At 42.6% G+C, this 18,957-nt stretch overlaps 2 protein-coding genes across 4 annotated transcripts in view; both read right to left on the bottom strand.

Moving 5' to 3' along the window:
- The window catches only part of XPO1 (exportin 1), a 1,770,162-nt gene extending 1,761,276 nt beyond the window's left edge, over window positions 1-8,886 (bottom strand). For 2 of the 3 annotated variants that reach the window (XM_044061196.1, XM_044061203.1), the window contains exons 1-2: window positions 8,759-8,886; window positions 8,560-8,661 (exon numbers count right to left, since the gene is read on the bottom strand). In XM_044061196.1, coding sequence (XP_043917131.1) covers window positions 8,560-8,661; window positions 8,759-8,884 — 228 coding nt within the window. In that variant the 5' untranslated portion in view covers window positions 8,885-8,886. The remainder of the gene's footprint in view (window positions 1-8,559; window positions 8,662-8,758) is intronic. The other variant, XM_044061211.1, reaches the window with a different exon arrangement.
- Window positions 8,887-17,541: 8,655 nt separating this feature from the next.
- On the bottom strand, window positions 17,542-17,937 carry LOC122790497 (exportin-1-like). The gene is made up of 2 exons (XM_044058394.1): window positions 17,810-17,937; window positions 17,542-17,712 (listed from the first exon to the last, which is right to left on the bottom strand). Exons 1-2 carry the CDS (start codon window positions 17,933-17,935, stop codon window positions 17,542-17,544), a joined length of 297 nt encoding a protein of 98 aa, XP_043914329.1. The 5' UTR covers window positions 17,936-17,937.
- Window positions 17,938-18,957: the final 1,020 nt, after the last annotated feature.

The raw sequence follows: 18,957 nt of genomic DNA, 5'->3' as shown, positions 1-18,957 counted from the left end.
ATTTTCAGTAATACCTTGTGTATTAAGGGAAGAGGTGGAAATGCATATGCTGTCAGACCTGTCCAGCTGAAGGAAAGAGAATCCACCTTCCATGCAAGTGGGTGGAATGTCCTTGTGCAGAATTTTTTGAGCTGGTGATTGAGAGGGGAAGCGAATAGATCTATTTGTGGCATTCCCCATTTCTTTGTGATGGTCTTGAAGATGTCTGGGTGTAGCATCCATTCGTGAGCATCCGAGGTGGTTCTGCTTAACATGTCTGCTAGGGTGTTCGCTTTTCCCGGTACAAATATTGCCTGTAACTGGATGTTGTAGCTGAGAGCCAGATTCCAAAGGTCCAAAGTCATTCTGCATAGGGGGTATGAATGAGTGCCTCCCTGTTTGTTGATGTACCACATGACTGTGGTGTTGTCTGTCCTGATCATCAAATGGCCTTCTTTGAGGAATGGTCTGAATTTTTGGATTGCCAGTTTTACTGCCAGCATTTCTTTTTGGTTTATGTGCAGGTGCAGCTGGTCCTGAGTCCACAATCCTTGCACGCATTTGTCCAGCATGTGCGCCCCATCCTAGGTCTGAGGCGTCTGTTGTGATGGTTTGGCTTGTTCGAAACTTGTGGAAGGGTAGGCCTGGGTTTGACTGGCATGCTTGGGCCCACCAGAGGAATTCCTGTTTTAGGCATGGGATTAATGGTATTTCTGCTTCTAGGCTGTGCCTGTGTTGAGACCATAAATTCTTTAGGTACCACTGTAGTTTTCTCATATGCAGTCTGGCATGTGGGACCAAGATTATGCACGATGCCATGAAGCCCAAGGCCTGCAGAACTTTTCTTGCTGTTAGTTTGTTCTGTCTTGTTAATGCCAAGAAATAAAGAGGGAGTTCTTTTTGTTTTTCTGTAGTTAGGAATGCCATTTGTTTTACTGTGTCCAATTCCGCGTCCAAGAATGTTCTTGTCTGGGATGGTATCAGGCTTGACTTTTGTAAGTTGACTGTGTATCCCAGGGCTTGTAGCAAGTAAATGACCCTTTGTAAATCTGTTGTCAGCTTGCTTTTGTTGTCCGCTTGTAGCAGGCAGTCGTCCAGGTATGGATAAATTTGGATTCCCTGTAGTCTGCAGTGAGCGATTACTGATGCCAGGCATTTTGTGAATACTCTGGGCGCAGTAGATAAGCCAAAGGGCAATGCTGAGAATTGATAATGCTCTGATCCTGCAAGAAATCTGAGGTATCTTCTGCAATTGGGTCGAATGGGGACGTGCAGGTATGCCTCCTTGAGATCTAGAGTTACCAGCCAACACTCCTTGCCCAGCATGGGAAGAAGTTGCTGTAGGGTCAGCATTTTGAATTTTGGGACAATGATATATGTGTTTAAGATGGACAGGTCGAGAATAGGTCTCCAACTTTTCTCTTTTCTTGGTACTAGGAAGAGTCTGGAGTAGAATCCTTTGCCCTGCTCTGTTATTGGCACTCTTTCCACAGCTCTCATCTTGAATAATTTTGTTATCTGCTGTAGAGCTTCTATATTTTGGTTTGGAGGCAGGTTTGGCATTCCTCTTTTTACTGGCAAGGTGTGGAAGTGGAACCGGTAGCCTTGGTCTATGGTTTGCAAAATCCACTTGTCTTTTGTGATATAGTGCCAATTTTTCGAAAATAAGGCTAACTTTCCGCCTAATGGTGCTGCTATTTGCTCCCTGGTAGGCGGAGTTAGAGTCAAGTCACTGTGATTGTCCTGTTGCAGTGGCAGTGGTTGTGTCTGTGCCTCTGTTATTACCTTGCCACTGTCGTCCTCTGTAGGCACCTCCTCTGGATTGATTTCTGCCTCTGGATCGCCTGTTTCTGCCCCTTTGGGATCTTGTGGAGTCAGGAAAGGACCAATTTTGGCAGGCCAGTTCCTGCTAAACCTTGGGGCTGAACCTGTAAGAAATCTTTAACTGTTTGTACAGATTTTGCCTTTTCTTCCATTTTCTTCATTACCTGCTGGGCAGGTGTACCAAATAAACTGGCCTTATCCATGGGAGCATCTAATAGCTTTGCTTTAACATGATCCGGTAAGACCTGTTCTTTCAGCCATGCATGTCTTCTTATCACTGTGCCAGTCATGGCTGATCTAAATGAAGCCTCCAGTGCATCATAGCCACATTTTAAGGAATGGTTACTAACCTGTTGTATGTTATTTACCATTTCTAATACATATTTCTTGTCTGAAGATTCATCAGAGGATACTTTTTTAGTTAGCTGATCAAGCATAAACTCTTGGTATTGGATCATGTGAAATTGACAGTTTAAAGCTCTAGCTGAGAGAGTAGCAGAGGTGTAAACTTTTTTCCCCCATCTGTCTAAGGACCTGGATTCCCTTTCTGAAGGAATAGGGTTTTTTGCTGTGGTCGAGGCTACTGCCTTAGGCCCCTGGGAAATAGTTTCGGGGTCTGCCAGTGGGGCCTTGTATAGGTGGTGATGAGTGTCAGGTACCCTGTAATATCTATCAGGTTTGGCAGGGGCTGGAGGTAAAGAATCAGGAGCAGTGCAGACATCATTAAATACGTCATCCACAACAGGTAAAACAGGAGGTATAGCTAAGGGCCTGTGTTGTGGTAAGTGTAGAAAAGTCCTAAGCCTTTTTCTTGGGTCTGAGAAATCTTGTTCCTGCCATTGGAATTGTTCTCTCATGGCATGCAAGGTTTCCCCAAAGGAAAATTCCTCTGGTGGAGAGGCAGCTGGAATGGATTCTTCAGCATCGGAGTCTTCATATGTAGAAAAAGGGTCCTCTGGCTGTTCTGAAATGTCGGAGTCATCCGCAGAAGCCTCAGAGGACACTGGCTCGGGGGGCTCTGTCCTAGATCTCTTTTCAGGGGGCTGAGAGGCCCTGTCTGGGTGAGATTGGGATCCCCTAATTAAGGATATTAAATCTTCTGCCAGAGTAAGCATTTGTGAACTAGAAGTGGGCCTGTGAGAGGGAGGTTTAGCAGGCACTGACTTAGTAGATTTGGCTGCTTTGGCCCTGGCAAAGGCCTTGATAGACATGGCTGCAGGGGGTCTAGCAGCACCACGTGCTGGGGTAGAGACATCCAAAGGGATGGTGTCTGATAAATCAGTAGAAACCACGGTTGTAGGCAAAATTTCTGAGGCCGATTCAGGTAAGGTAGCAGGAGCCTCAGTAGTAGCCATGGATTCGGCTGGAGATTGACCAGTTTTCTCGGTTTCGGCGAAACAGAGACACTCATGACTTGCTTCACCATGGTTTCGGCCGAAACCGCGGACCGCGGTGTCGTTCTTTTCCTTCGCTTTTAATAATTTGGGTAGTCGGAGGATCCGGCGGCATAATGTACGCAAAATCTGAGCCGAAAACTGTTCAGCAAACTCCGACCGACGCCTTAGCGTTCGTCGGTTGAAGGAAGCGCAGGCCGAACAGGCTGCTACATCGTGGTCTGGGCCTAAGCAAGGCAAACAGTAAGAGTGGAAATCTTTATGAGGTATTTGTTTCCCACAAGTTAAACAGTTATTGACTTTTTCTGACATCGGGCTGAGGCAAGAAAGAGTCCCCAACGGGGTACTTAGCTTTTAGAAGTCTTGAGTAGTATTCGGTAGTAGTAATCTCTGGATCTGACCGACCGGCACTTGCGAACAGCTTCTGCTTCGGGCACCACGCGGCAAGAAAGACTGAGGAAAATGGCGTGGGCTGGTGCCTTTATACCCCAAGACCAGCAGAGATGACGTCGGGTGAAGTGCGACATCAGCCGGCCGGACCCAGACTTTGGAATCCGGCCAACCAAGGGCTGCCTGACGACAGGACAACCCAGTTGTTATGACTGCAGATGCATCCATGAAGGACCTATATATATATATATATATATATATATACACACACATATATATATATATACATATATATATATATATATATATATATATATATATATATATACACACACACACACACAGTCCAGGGAGGTGCACGTCAAGTCAATGACACGGGCATGAACCAAGTCATACTGACACTTCTTTAAAGACTTGAGTTTATGTGTGATCAGATGGAATCTGGCACCACACAATTAACAGTCACTCTCTCCTTGCTCAGCCTGGTAAGAGGCATATCTGTGCCTCTTACAATGGAGTCTCCTACAAGACTACTTGGTTAGGCTGATGCCTGCCTTACGGGCTCAACTTTGGGACTTGTGAGAAAGTAGGTTTAATTTGCTGAGTGTCCTTTGTGCCTGTGTTGTCTTTTATAGGTCTTTAAGGTTTAAGAAAGCTAATTTTAGAACCTCTGCATATGATGGACTATATGCATTGTAATGGCCTTGGGGAGGTGTGGTGTGCAGTATACTGCCGAGAATTTCAGTGTCTGAGTTTACGGTGCGTGATTTTGCTTCAGAGGATATACAATATGTACATCATCTTCACACTGTGCTATGCTGTTTGAGTAAGTGGTAGTATAAAAACAATTCCCTTTCAATGAAAAGACAAGCCATCCACTTACCAAGTCAAATGACTTGGTAATTGGAGACTAGAGGAAGTTGTCTTTGGGGGGGGGGGGGGGTAGTCTACCTGTGCAATACTCAACTGATAAACTGTGTCCAGAGACATGTCTTTGTGAAGCATTCATTCATGAGCCTGTGTTCTGGACCTGCTCAGTGAGGGGGGAGGTCTACCTGTGAAATACCCCATTGATGAACTATGTCCAGACACAAGTCAGTGTGAAGCCATCCAATTCAAAAGCCTCTGCTCTGGATCTGCTCAATGAGGCTAAAGTGGATTGTGCTCAGAAGGAATACAAACCACCTGAAGAGTCACTTGATACCAGACAGTTAGATTCTATGCTCTGCAAAGGAGATAGGACCTCCTAGCCCCACCACTTGCTGATGTACCACATCACAGTGGTATTGTCTGTGAAGACTGAGGGGACCAGGGTGGAAAAGGGAATGAAAAGCTTGCAGAGCTCTCATCTCTTTTACGCTATGTCCCAACTCCAATTAGGAGGCCAGAGACCCTGGACCTTAACAATGCCATAAGAAGCCCCCCACCCCAAGTCTGAGGTATCCGTGAACAGTTCCTGAGAAAGAAGACAGCCTCTGAATCCACCACTGAAGCTCAAGTTTCAGACAAGGAAGCAAAGGAACAGGGAACTCCAGAGGATGGCAATGTTCAACCCACACTGTTCTAAGGTACCATTGTAGCTTACTCATATGGAGCCTGGCGAGAAGCAGCATGAGAATTGTGGAGGCCATAAAACACAGAACCTTGAGAAATCCCTCTGGCCATGACAGAGGAAAGAGACTGGACAATGAGTGTCCGAGCAAAACTTCAGGAGCAGGAGGAGAAGTAAACATGAGAATAGTGTGAAGCTTGCACCAGAGAAAAACATGATCCTGGGAGGGCATCGGTACCAATTTCGAAAGATTTATGGTGAATCCCAGACTTTTTAAAGGACAAGTTGTAAAGTGGAGATCCTGCAACAGACTGCTGGTTGAAGAAGCCTGGATTAACAGGTCATCCAAATAGGGGGAAATCTACATCCCTTGAAGCCTGCGAAAAGCAGAGAGAGGAGCAAGGCATTTGGTGAATAACCTTGGCGAAGTAGAAAGTCCAAAGGGCAAAGCAGAGAACTGAAAATGAGAGGAAGAAACAAACATTCCTGAACAGAGGGTGAATGGCAATATTAAGGTATACATCCTTGATGTCTAGAAAAACCAAGGCCTGGGGAAGGAGGAGTAAACAATGTCTGAAGAGAAAGCATCCGGAAAGAAGGGATCCTATGAAAGGTGCTCATCAAAGAAAGATCCAGAATTGGTCTTCTCAGGAAGCAAAAACATTCTACAGTAAAACCCCTTTCCTAATCAGCTGGGTGGAACAGGCTAAATGGTGCCCTGATCCAAAAGGGACTTCAAAACATCTGGGAAATAAAGCCATTCTTGAGGTGGTTGAGGAATGCAGTAAAATGGGGGGGGGGGGGGGTTCATTTCCAAACCATAAAATATTGCTGATGAGATAACACTCAAGAGTCTGAGATAATCAGAGGTCAATTTGAAGAGAGAGAGAGAAAGATGGAGAGAGACAAGAGACCTGGCCAAGGGGAAGAGGAAGCCAAATGTCAAATGGAGACAGGCTTATCCTGAAAAGGAGGCTTCTGAGATGAGATTAGAGTGTGAGTGGCTTTAGCAAAGGAATGTAGACCTTCTTACCTTCGGGAGGTGCGCAATTCTGCCTACAGACAAAGGCAGTTAAAAAGGGTAATTCCGCTGGAATTTGGGGATAGGATGACGAAAATATGTTTGAGTTCCTGCAAGGCCTTACCCTTATCCTAAAGGGACTTAAAACAGGTTAGCAGCAGCTCCCTCAAAAAGATTTTTGTTATCCACTGGAGCATCCAAAAGCTTGGCTTTAATATCTTCAGGAAAGCTCTCAAGATGCAGCCAATAATAACTCTTTATCACAGAACCCAGCCCTGAAGTGGCATCAGCTTCATTTTATGGCATAAGCAACCTGAGAAGTGGACCCAGGCCTTACTATCAGAATAAGCAAGGTCAGACACCACCTTTGCTATCCAAGAAAGTAAAGTTAAAATATATATGGTCATGTGGGTTTGGTAATTAAAAGGCCTAAAAGACAACATGGCAGCAGTATAAGCTTTTTTACCCAACCTTTCTATACTTGATTGTCCTTATCTGATGGAAGGAGCTTAGTAGATGGCAAAAGCTTACAGGGCCAATCAGTTGAAACTGAAATCACTGAAGGATCAGCAGAGGAGCATTTATACAAAAATGTGCAATCCTCAGGCACCTTACATAACCTATCAGGTTTCCTAGGAGCTGGAGGGCCGAGAATCAGGAGCTATAGAGGCAGCAGAAAAGGTGTCCAAAAGGGTTTTCAAACCAGGAGGAACAGTAGACTGCTTAGGAAGTTCCATTTATAAAAACTGTAATACATTTTTCGAATGTCAGAGACCCAGGAACAATCCCATTTAAAGTATTCCATCAACAGCAACAGTATCCTCAAAGAATAATTCTTCCAAGGAGTCTGGGCTCAAAGAATCCTCTTTCTCTGAACTACTGTCTAGAGGAAGAATATGAGAGATGTAAAGTAACAGATACCCCAGAATTCAAGTCTCATCTGAGGAGTCCAATTGCCTAGGTCTCTTAACAGAAGTAGAAGACCAGGGAGAAGCAGGGACAGACACCCCTTGAAGTGGCTTCAAGGCCATCAAAGCATCTGATTAGATGGAATAAAATCCTGACATTAATGTTGAGGATCTTTAGCAACAAGGGTAATATGTTTAGTTTTCTGTTTTTTTCTCGAGTGGGACATCTGCTCTATGGATTTTCAGTGGTTCACCATGTTGATGAGATTCAATAACTGTAGAAGGAATCTCTTCCCTCGCTAAAATTTGAGGAATCCCCCTCGGTCCCTCAGAAATAATTAGCAGAGGTTCCCCCACAATGTTTGGAGTAGACCTCGGAAAAGCGTCAGAGGGTATGTGAGAATTAAGAACAATGCCAGCCTCCAATAGGGTCGCTGCAAAGGAATCCAAGGAAAGCACTAGACTGTCTTTAGGACTTTCACTAGCTTCTAGGAATATGTCCAGGGGAGGCTGGACAGCAACCAGATCATGCCTAGTCTTTTTGGCCTTCTTGGCGGACAGCTAACTCTTGGGATGGAAGGATTCTGCCACAGCACCATAAGCTAAAAGTTTAACTTGCTGGTTCTCAAGGTATACGGATAAGAGAGATAAGCAAATACATAGAGTCTTTGGGACAATCACTTGACAGATACAGCACACTGCTTATGGTCACAGGAAGCAAACAAAAAAAAAACACGGGCTGTGATGGCCTTTTTGGGGAATCTGACTCCCATGATGACATCTTCCCTTCTTGGATGTCATGAACACTAGTACATTACGAAAATGAAAAAGGGAGAGAACACACACCAAAAGGGGACTTATCTTAAGACCCCCTGATAACCAGTACAGCAGAATGGCTTTCAGACAGACATCGATAATAGCATTTGGACTAGAAGCAAAGAAGTTGAGTGTGTGTCCATAAGTCATCTTTATGCCCTCGCCACCTATAAGATCTAAAGGCGTTGGTACACTGGTCAGACATTAGGCTATATTAGGCAGGAGACCCCTTCCGTAAAGAATACTGCAACAGTGACAAGAGGGACATCTGACAACACTGGTGTGGCAAACTCTTCAATGAAATAATTTAAGCCATGCTTCCAGAATGTCAGTACATCAGTACTAATTGAAAGGGAAAGCAAATATGTTTTCAATGCTCAGGTACCAGCTTTGGCAGGACATTTTAAAAGTTAATTTCACAGTAAAAAACGTAGAGAGAGCATTCCATTTTACAATACATTTGTGACTGCTAGCAGAAAGATGCTAACAGGGAGGGGCTTTCAATCTGATCTTTAAAGCAACATTAGAGAAACAAAGATGCAATGCTAAAAATAAAACAAGTACCAAGAACACCAAGTTATAGCTGTTAATTTTCAATACTAGATATCAATCATTTTCCATCTGCAACTTCAGATAACAAGCAAATGAACTGTGGCAGAGCAACGCCTTTCTTACTTTGGTGTTCATGTTCTGTGAAAATTCTAAAATAGTGTCAACTCTTGTCCAGGCATCTGGGTGTTCTTTTAAATGTGTCAAAACTTCTTGTGCCATTCGCTGCTAGAAAATTAACACAAATGCCAGGTTATACATAAACAACATTAAGTGAAAAAGGGCAAAACAAGCACCAGCACATTTATAACAGTTATTACATTACCTGTGCTCCTTCTCCATGGTACAAACAATTCACCACATTGTCCAACAGGTTAATATCAAGTTTCTGGCTGAAGTCCAGCAGCTGGCGAGCTGCATGGTCCGCTAACATTGTCATAATTGCTGGCATAGATTACTGCAAAAACAGAAAATAGATACAGTAACCATTTGATGAAGCAAGGATTTTAAAGCGCCTAGAACCAATTCTTCAGGTCCACAACAGAGATGACAAAAATGAGTCTTAACTTTGCCACACTGAACTTCACCAGCAGACACTGGGATGAAAGCAACTTCTACCATCCACCAAATGAGTGTATCCCCAAATCCTGTCTGTAATATACATATGCGTCATATGAAATATGCAAGAAATGGTCACAAGAGAGAGGCCAGAGGTTCTTCATAAAAGCACCTTGAGACTGGAAACGCATGAAATGTTCAAATCACATGGCATGCATCTCCATTAGATCAACTTCTTCAGACAGAAAATGTACTACATAGGCTAGATTACCATTAAACCAAATTACAAAAAAAATACTTAGTGTAGAAAACTACTTAGTGCGTGGAGCACTGTGATCACACTCAGAAATCAGGTTTTACTGTTATGTACTCTTCTGATAGTCATCACATATCTGCCTTTTTTTTTGGTTTTGATAGGGTAGTAAAAAAAAAATCCAAGGGACGGATTGTGGGAGGACATATTAGAACAGCAAGAAGCCACATGGCAGATTAGACTGAAAGCTACGGTCTTCCCCAGTCTAAATACCATGTTTTTATTTCTAGTATTCTAAGACAAATCTCATGAAGAGTATAAAAATCATTGATTCACTTATTTACTTCTTAAAAACTTAGTTTAATCAAGGGATAATTTAATAAAAGAAAAAGATTTGATATGTTATAAATTAATGTTGGACTGATAAGAAAATTTGCTATTAGACCACAGAACGGTCAAAGTTAGATGAATGGAACACTTGTATTTTAACCATCGTGGTAATTTTGATATAAAATCAAAGTTCCTAGTGTTGTACACAATTATGCTTTTCTAAACAAGTAAATGCCTGTAAATGACAAACTGGTATGCAAGTACTTGACACCTGCACAACCTGTTTAAATACAATGTCTTTGCTGTGCTCGTTAACATGATTCCAAGCATTTGCTCAAGACTGACACAAAGTAAACAACATTTGTGAAAAACCAAGTGTTATTCTGAGCAGCTTAGAATAAAAGGTATACTTAGATTATTGTATCAGCTCTTCTGGAAATATCAAATCCCATGTACAGAATGAAACATCAGTTAATAGGCTTAAGTTACAATTCTTTCTGGTTGAATTGGTGGATGAAGGGAGTATTGTCCATTGCCTTATTGGGGTTATTTTCACATTTCTATTGGCCAAGATTTTTTTTTTTTACAACCTTATTAGGTCTACATAGAAACGAGTTAGCTGTTCATTGGCCAAAATTCCAACTAGTCAAATTCAAATCAGGAGAAGTATGGATTTTTTTTATTGGTCCAGGATGTTTTCTGTGTTTATTGGAAACTGTTATGTGCAATATCCAGTCTCGTCATGAGCACGCTACTTGCTCACTGGTCTATCTTTCAATGTTTTTAACTCAGTTGGTAGATGTAAGAATTATTTCTGACTGTTTTTTGATATTTTACATGTGTTCTTCTTGGACAAGTCACAGTACAATTTTTATTCTGTTTTTCGATGCGAGACTTGTCGCGATGTAGTTAAACAATTATCGCTTTACCACGAAACTTGTTCCCCTCGACATTGACCACCGATGTCTGGATAAGCTCTGACATGCCAGTCGCCGGCTGCGAAATGGCTTCCACGAGGGACGCTACAGTCAATGTATCCTCCGAGCGTGCCTCAACCCATAGAATGGCAGTTGGCGGTGCTGGGAAGCAGAGAGGCAGGCAAAGAAGGCCTAGGAACCTTGGCCTTCTTGCGTGAGGGTTCAGGTGCGGCCTCCAAAGTAGTATCCATCCTAAGGGCCAACTTAAAGGTGCTGGTTCTCCAGGTAGAGGTTTAACTCAGCTAGATGGCTGTGCAAGGTCTTGGGCATAAATGATTGATAAATAGCTCAGGAGGACTGATTGTGTTCCCGACCTAGGAAAAAACACACCTGTCATGGGCATCTTTATGGGTACCTGGCACCCGCAGTTCCTGACATCAGCTAAAGGCTGCAACAACCAAGCGTTAGCAAGAACAATCATCAAAAATAAGAAAATTGGAAACTCGCACCTAGAATATTGCAACATAGGAATAGGACATCTTTAGTTATGTACTTACCATAACTTTAGATGTTTGGGATCCATCTCGCCTACATTCTGTACTGATGGGCTCGGAGCCGATCCCTCGGCTCCGACTCGGCACGCTATGCTATAGAGCGAAGCCTCTTATTGGCTGAGCTATTTTCTATCCCAGGATGCACCACCACTAATCCCCCAGATCTTGTTTGTCCGCATTCATGCACACATACATAACTTGTTCATATAACATTGCCAGATGTTTCAAGATGAGACAACAGGATTCGGACCTTCTGATCTCCTCTGATCTCCAAGGAAGGGGGAAGGAGGGTGGGTTATTGAATGTAGGCAGATGGATCCCAAACATCTAAAGTTATGGTAAGTACATAACTAAAAGATGTTATGTGATCCTATCTCGCCTACATTCTGTACTGATGGGACAGCTGCCCCTAGCAGCTAAATCCTGGGTGGCTCACTGGAAAACACGCCCGAGCACTGTGGAACCAAATGAAGCTCGTCCCCTAGATGCCACATCCAATTTGTAGTGAGAAATGAAAGTGTATGGGAAGACCACGTAGCCGCAGCACAAATGTCACTAATGGCAAGCTTAGAATGAAATGCTATTGAAGTAGCCATAGTTTTGTAGAATGAGCTTTGACAGAGGTCGTAAGCTCTTTATTAGAAGAGGAATAAGCTTGAGTAATACAGTCCCTGATCCATTTGGCAATAGTGACCTTTGTGACGCTTTGCCCAATTTATTATCCTAAAAGGATACAAACAATTGATCTGTTTTTCCTTGTTTGTTTGGACCTATCTAAATAAAAACGCAATTGCCTGTGGACATCTAATGTGGAATATGTATTCCGCTTTGTTTGAGTACTTTGGAAGAAAACTGGAAGTTCTAATGACTGTTGTAGGCAAAAACTGGAACAAACCTTAGGGACAAAGGATGGATTTGGCCTGAAAGATACCCCTCTATCTTTGTGAAAAACCAAATACGGAGGTATTACAGACAAAGCTGAAGCTCTGAAACCCTTCTGGCAGAAGTAATCGCAACCAGAAAGGCAGTTTTCCACGATAGAAATTTTAAATCATATGTTGCTGCTGGTTCGGGGAGGGAAGTTAAGGCACAACACCACATCGAGATCCCATGGAGGAGCAGGATGAAAATTGAGGTCGTGAAAAGCGCAGCACCTTTCATGAAGGTCTTACACAATCGGTTGCTCATTAAAGGTGGGTTTACAGACTCGTGAAAATTGGAAATAGCTGCCAATTGAACCTTGATGGTAGAGATCAAAGAACCTTGATTGAAAGGGAAGTTAGAAATTTCAGGACTTCTGATACGGGAATAGTGATGGATCCAGACCCGGAGTTAGCCCAAATAGCAAATCTCTTCCATTTGCTAGAATACAATTTTAGTGGCAGACTTGTGGGCCGAAGATAAGATGTGTACAACTTCCGGTCTAAGGTATGATTTCTGACTATAGTCGGAAGAGGAGGAGCCAAGCTGTCAATTTCAAGGTGTGTAGGGACTGGGTGGAGTAGTCCCGACTGATGAACTAATAGGTCTGGGATCTGATCCAGGAACCATGGACCGTCCCAGTGCATTTTTCCGAAGATAGGGGAACCATACCTGACAAGGCCAGTAAGGAGCAACTAAGATCATTTTGCTCCCTAAGAGACGCCTTTGGATCACTCTGGGAAGGAGGGGAACTGGGGAAAAGCATATAGCAAGCCAGTGGGCCATGGATGGGCTAGTGCGCCCATAGGGCTCCTCGGAGCGAGGGAGAAGAACTTTGCACTGCGATTCAGCGGGGTTGCAAAGAGGTCGCAAATAAGGAATTCCATTTGCTGAAAATCTGATTTGCAAACCGTAATGTTCAGAGACCACTGTGGAGAGAGCAATATATATATATATATATATATATATATATATATATATATATATATATATATATATATATATATATATATATATACACACACACACACAGTCCAGGGAGGTACCACGTCAAGTCAATGACACGGCATGAACCAAGTCATACTGACACTTCTTTAAAGACTTGAGTTTATGTGTGATCAGATGGAATCTGGCACCACACAATTAACAGTCACTCTCCCTTGCTCAGCCTGGTAAGAGGCATATCTGTGCCTCTTACAATGGAGTCTCCTACAAGACTACTTGGTTAGGCTGATGCCTGCCTTACGGGCTCAACTTTGGGACTTGTGAGAAAGTAGGTTTAATTTGCTGAGTGTCCTTTGTGCCTGTGTTGTCTTTTATAGGTCTTTAAGGTTTAAGAAAGCTAATTTTAGAACCTCTGCATATGATGGACTATATGCATTGTAATGGCCTTGGGAGGTGTGGTGTGCAGTATACTGCCGAATTTCAGTGTCTGAGTTTACGGCGTGATTTTGCTTCAGAGGATATACAATATGTACATCATCTTCACACTGTGCTATGCTGTTTGAGTAAGTGGTAGTATAAAAACAATTCCTTTCAATGAAAAGACAAGCCATCCACTTACCAAGTCAAATGACTTGGTAATTGGAGACTAGAGGAAGTTGTCTTGGGGGTAGTCTACCTGTGCAATACTCAACTGATAAACTGTGTCCAGAGACATGTCTTTGTGAAGCATTCATTCATGAGCCTGTGTTCTGGACCTGCTCAGTGAGGGGAGGTCTACCTGTGAAATACCCATTGATGAACTATGTCCAGACACAAGTCAGTGTGAAGCCATCCATTCAAAAGCTCTGCTCTGGATCTGCTCAATGAGGCTAAAGTGGATTGTGCTCAGAAGGAATACAAACCACCTGAAGAGTCACTTGATACCAGACAGTTAGATTCTATGCTCTGCAAAGGAGATAGGACCTCCTAGCCCCACCACTTGCTGATGTACCACATCACAGTGGTATTGTCTGTGAAGACTGAGGGACCAGGGTGGAAAAGGGAATGAAAAGCTTGCAGAGCTCTCATCTCTTTTACGCTATGTCCCAACTCCAATTAGGAGGCCAGAGACCCTGGACCTTAACAATGCCATAAGAAGCCCCCCACCCCAAGTCTGAGGTATCCGTGAACAGTTCCTGAGAAAGAAGACAGCCTCTGAATCCACCACTGAAGCTCAAGTTTCAGACAAGGAAGCAAAGGAACAGGGAACTCCAGAGGATGGCAATGTTCAACCCACACTGTTCTAAGGTACCATTGTAGCTTACTCATATGGAGCCTGGCGAGAAGCAGCATGAGAATTGTGGAGGCCATAAAACACAGAACCTTGAGAAATCCCTCTGGCCATGACAGAGGAAAGAGACTGGACAATGAGTGTCCGAGCAAAACTTCAGGAGCAGGAGGAGAAGTAAACATGAGAATAGTGTGAAGCTTGCACCAGAGAAAAACATGATCCTGGGAGGGCATCGGTACCAATTTCGAAAGATTTATGGTGAATCCCAGACTTTTTAAAGGACAAGTTGTAAAGTGGAGATCCTGCAACAGACTGCTGGTTGAAGAAGCCTGGATTAACAGGTCATCCAAATAGGGGGAAATCTACATCCCTTGAAGCCTGCGAAAAGCAGAGAGAGGAGCAAGGCATTTGGTGAATAACCTTGGCGAAGTAGAAAGTCCAAAGGGCAAAGCAGAGAACTGAAAATGAGAGGAAGAAACAAACATTCCTGAACAGAGGGTGAATGGCAATATTAAGGTATACATCCTTGATGTCTAGAAAAACCAAGGCCTGGGGAAGGAGGAGTAAACAATGTCTGAAGAGAAAGCATCCGAAAAGAAGGGATCCTATGAAAGGTGCTCATCAAAGAAAGATCCAGAATTGGTCTTCTCAGGAAGCAAAAACATTCTACAGTAAAACCCCTTTCCTAATCAGCTGGGTGGAACAGGCTAAATGGTGCCCTGATCCAAAAGGGACTTCAAAACATCTGGGAAATAAAGCCATTCTTGAGGTGGTTGAGGAATGCAGTAAAATGGGGGGGGGGGGGGGGGGTTCATTTCCAAACCATAAAATATTGCTGATGAGATAACACTCAAGAGTCTGAGATAATCAGAGGTCAATTTGAAGAGAGAGAGAGAAAGATGGAGAGAGACAAGAGACCTGGCCAAGGGGAAGAGGAAGCCAAATGTCAAATGGAGACAGGCTTATCCTGAAAAGGAGGCTTCTGAGATGAGATTAGAGTGTGAGTGGCTTTAGCAAAGGAATGTAGACCTTCTTACCTTCGGGAGGTGCGCAATTCTGCCTACAGACAAAGGCAGTTAAAAAGGGTAATTCCGCTGGAATTTGGGGATAGGATGACGAAAATATGTTTGAGTTCCTGCAAGGCCTTACCCTTATCCTAAAGGGACTTAAAACAGGTTAGCAGCAGCTCCCTCAAAAAGATTTTTGTTATCCACTGGAGCATCCAAAAGCTTGGCTTTAATATCTTCAGGAAAGCTCTCAAGATGCAGCCAATAATAACTCTTTATCACAGAACCCAGCCCTGAAGTGGCATCAGCTTCATTTTATGGCATAAGCAACCTGAGAAGTGGACCCAGGCCTTACTATCAGAATAAGCAAGGTCAGACACCACCTTTGCTATCCAAGAAAGTAAAGTTAAAATATATATGGTCATGTGGGTTTGGTAATTAAAAGGCCTAAAAGACAACATGGCAGCAGTATAAGCTTTTTTACCCAACCTTTCTATACTTCGATTGTCCTTATCTGATGGAAGGAGCTTAGTAGATGGCAAAAGCTTACAGGGCCAATCAGTTGAAACTGAAATCACTGAAGGATCAGCAGAGGAGCATTTATACAAAAATGTGCAATCCTCAGGCACCTTACATAACCTATCAGGTTTCCTAGGAGCTGGAGGGCCGAGAATCAGGAGCTATAGAGGCAGCAGAAAAGGTGTCCAAAAGGGTTTTCAAACCAGGAGGAACAGTAGACTGCTTAGGAAGTTCCATTTATAAAAACTGTAATACATTTTTCGAATGTCAGAGACCCAGGAACAATCCCATTTAAAGTATTCCATCAACAGCAACAGTATCCTCAAAGAATAATTCTTCCAAGGGGGAGTCTGGGCTCAAAGAATCCTCTTTCTCTGAACTACTGTCTAGAGGAAGAATATGAGAGATGTAAAGTAACAGATACCCCAGAATTCAAGTCTCATCTGAGGAGTCCAATTGCCTAGGTCTCTTAACAGAAGTAGAAGACCAGGGAGAAGCAGGGACAGACACCCCTTGAAGTGGCTTCAAGGCCATCAAAGCATCTGATTAGATGGAATAAAATCCTGACATTAATGTTGAGGATCTTTAGCAACAAGGGTAATATGTTTAGTTTTCTGTTTTTTTCTCGAGTGGGACATCTGCTCTATGGATTTTCAGTGGTTCACCATGTTGATGAGATTCAATAACTGTAGAAGGAATCTCTTCCCTCGCTAAAATTTGAGGAATCCCCCTCGGTCCCTCAGAAATAATTAGCAGAGGTTCCCCCACAATGTTTGGAGTAGACCTCGAGAAAGCGTCAGAGGGTATGTGAGAATTATGAACAATGCCAGCCTCCAATAGGGTCGCTGCAAAGGAATCCAAGGAAAGCACTAGACTGTCTTTAGGACTTTCACTAGCTTCTAGGAATATGTCCAGGGGAGGCTGGACAGCAACCAGATCATGCCTAGTCTTTTTGGCCTTCTTGGCGGACAGCTAACTCTTGGGATGGAAGGATTCTGCCACAGCACCATAAGCTAAAAGTTTAACTTGCTGGTTCTCAAGGTATACGGATAAGAGAGATAAGCAAATACATAGAGTCTTTGGGACAATCACTTGACAGATACAGCACACTGCTTATGGTCACAGGAAGCAAACAAAAAAAAAACACGGGCTGTGATGGCCTTTTTGGGGAATCTGACTCCCATGATGACATCTTCCCTTCTTGGATGTCATGAACACTAGTACATTACGAAAATGAAAAAGGGAGAGAACACACACCAAAAGGGGACTTATCTTAAGACCCCCTGATAACCAGTACAGCAGAATGGCTTTCAGACAGACATCGATAATAGCATTTGGACTAGAAGCAAAGAAGTTGAGTGTGTGTCCATAAGTCATCTTTATGCCCTACGTCACCTATAAGATCTAAAGGCGTTGGTACACTGGTCAGACATTAGGCTATATTAGGCAGGAGACCCCTTCCGTAAAGAATACTGCAACAGTGACAAGAGGGACATCTGACAACACTGGTGTGGCAAACTCTTCAATGAAATAATTTAAGCCATGCTTCCAGAATGTCAGTACATCAGTACTAATTGAAAGGGAAAGCAAATATGTTTTCAATGCTCAGGTACCAGCTTTGGCAGGACATTTTAAAAGTTAATTTCACAGTAAAAAACGTAGAGAGAGCATTCCATTTTACAATACATTTGTGACTGCTAGCAGAAAGATGCTAACAGGGAGGGGCTTTCAATCTGATCTTTAAAGCAACATTAGAGAAACAAAGATGCAATGCTAAAAATAAAACAAGTACCAAGAACACCAAGTTATAGCTGTTAATTTTCAATACTAGATATCAATCATTTTCCATCTGCAACTTCAGATAACAAGCAAATGAACTGTGGCAGAGCAACGCCTTTCTTACTTTGGTGTTCATGTTCTGTGAAAATTCTAAAATAGTGTCAACTCTTGTCCAGGCATCTGGGTGTTCTTTTAAATGTGTCAAAACTTCTTGTGCCATTCGCTGCTAGAAAATTAACACAAATGCCAGGTTATACATAAACAACATTAAGTGAAAAAGGGCAAAACAAGCACCAGCACATTTATAACAGTTATTACATTACCTGTGCTCCTTCTCCATGGTACAAACAATTCACCACATTGTCCAACAGGTTAATATCAAGTTTCTGGCTGAAGTCCAGCAGCTGGCGAGCTGCATGGTCCGCTAACATTGTCATAATTGCTGGCATAGATTACTGCAAAACAGAAAATAGATACAGTAACCATTTGATGAAGCAAGGATTTTAAAGCGCCTAGAACCAATTCTTCAGGTCCACAACAGAGATGACAAAATGAGTCTTAACTTTGCCACACTGAACTTCACCAGCAGACACTGGGATGAAAGCAACTTCTACCATCCACCAAATGAGTGTATCCCCAAATCCTGTCTGTAATATACATATCGTCATATGAAATATGCAAGAAATGGTCACAAGAGAGAGGCCAGAGGTTCTTCATAAAGCACCTTGAGACTGGAAACGCATGAAATGTTCAAATCACATGGCATGCATCTCCATTAGATCAACTTCTTCAGACAGAAAATGTACTACATAGGCTAGATTACCATTAAACCAAATTACAAAAAAAATACTTAGTGTAGAAAACTACTTAGTGCGTGGAGCACTGTGATCACACTCAGAAATCAGGTTTTACTGTTATGTACTCTTCTGATAGTCATCACATATCTGCCTTTTTGGTTTTGATAGGGTAGTAAAAAAAAATCCAAGGGACGGATTGTGGAGGACATATTAGAACAGCAAGAAGCCACATGGCAGATTAGACTGAAAGCTACGGTCTTCCCAGTCTAAATACCATGTTTTTATTTCTAGTATTCTAAGACAAATCTCATGAAGAGTATAAAATCATTGATTCACTTATTTACTTCTTAAAAACTTAGTTTAATCAAGGGATAATTTAATAAAAGAAAAAGATTTGATATGTTATAAATTAATGTTGGACTGATAAGAAAATTTGCTATTAGACCACAGAACGGTCAAAGTTAGATGAATGGAACACTTGTATTTTAACCATCGTGGTAATTTTGATATAAAATCAAAGTTCCTAGTGTTGTACACAATTATGCTTTTCTAAACAAGTAAATGCCTGTAAATGACAAACTGGTATGCAAGTACTTGACACCTGCACAACCTGTTTAAATACAATGTCTTTGCTGTGCTCGTTAACATGATTCCAAGCATTTGCTCAAGACTGA

This window comes from Protopterus annectens, chromosome 1.part0, assembly GCF_019279795.1.
Source record: "Protopterus annectens isolate FY-2018-M chromosome 1.part0, PAN1.0, whole genome shotgun sequence".
NCBI lineage: Eukaryota > Metazoa > Chordata > Ceratodontiformes > Protopteridae > Protopterus > Protopterus annectens.
This window is presented reverse-complemented; position numbering and strand designations above follow the sequence as displayed.

Excerpts from the sequence above, each read along its gene's own strand:
- LOC122790497 (XM_044058394.1), bottom strand. The coding sequence starts at position 17,935 with ATGCCAGCAATTATGACAATGTTAGCGGACCATGCAGCTCGCCAGCTG. Across the intron at positions 17,713-17,809 it reads ACCATGGAGAAGGAGCACAG|CAGCGAATGGCACAAGAAGT; the intron begins GTAATGTAATAA and ends TTAATTTTCTAG.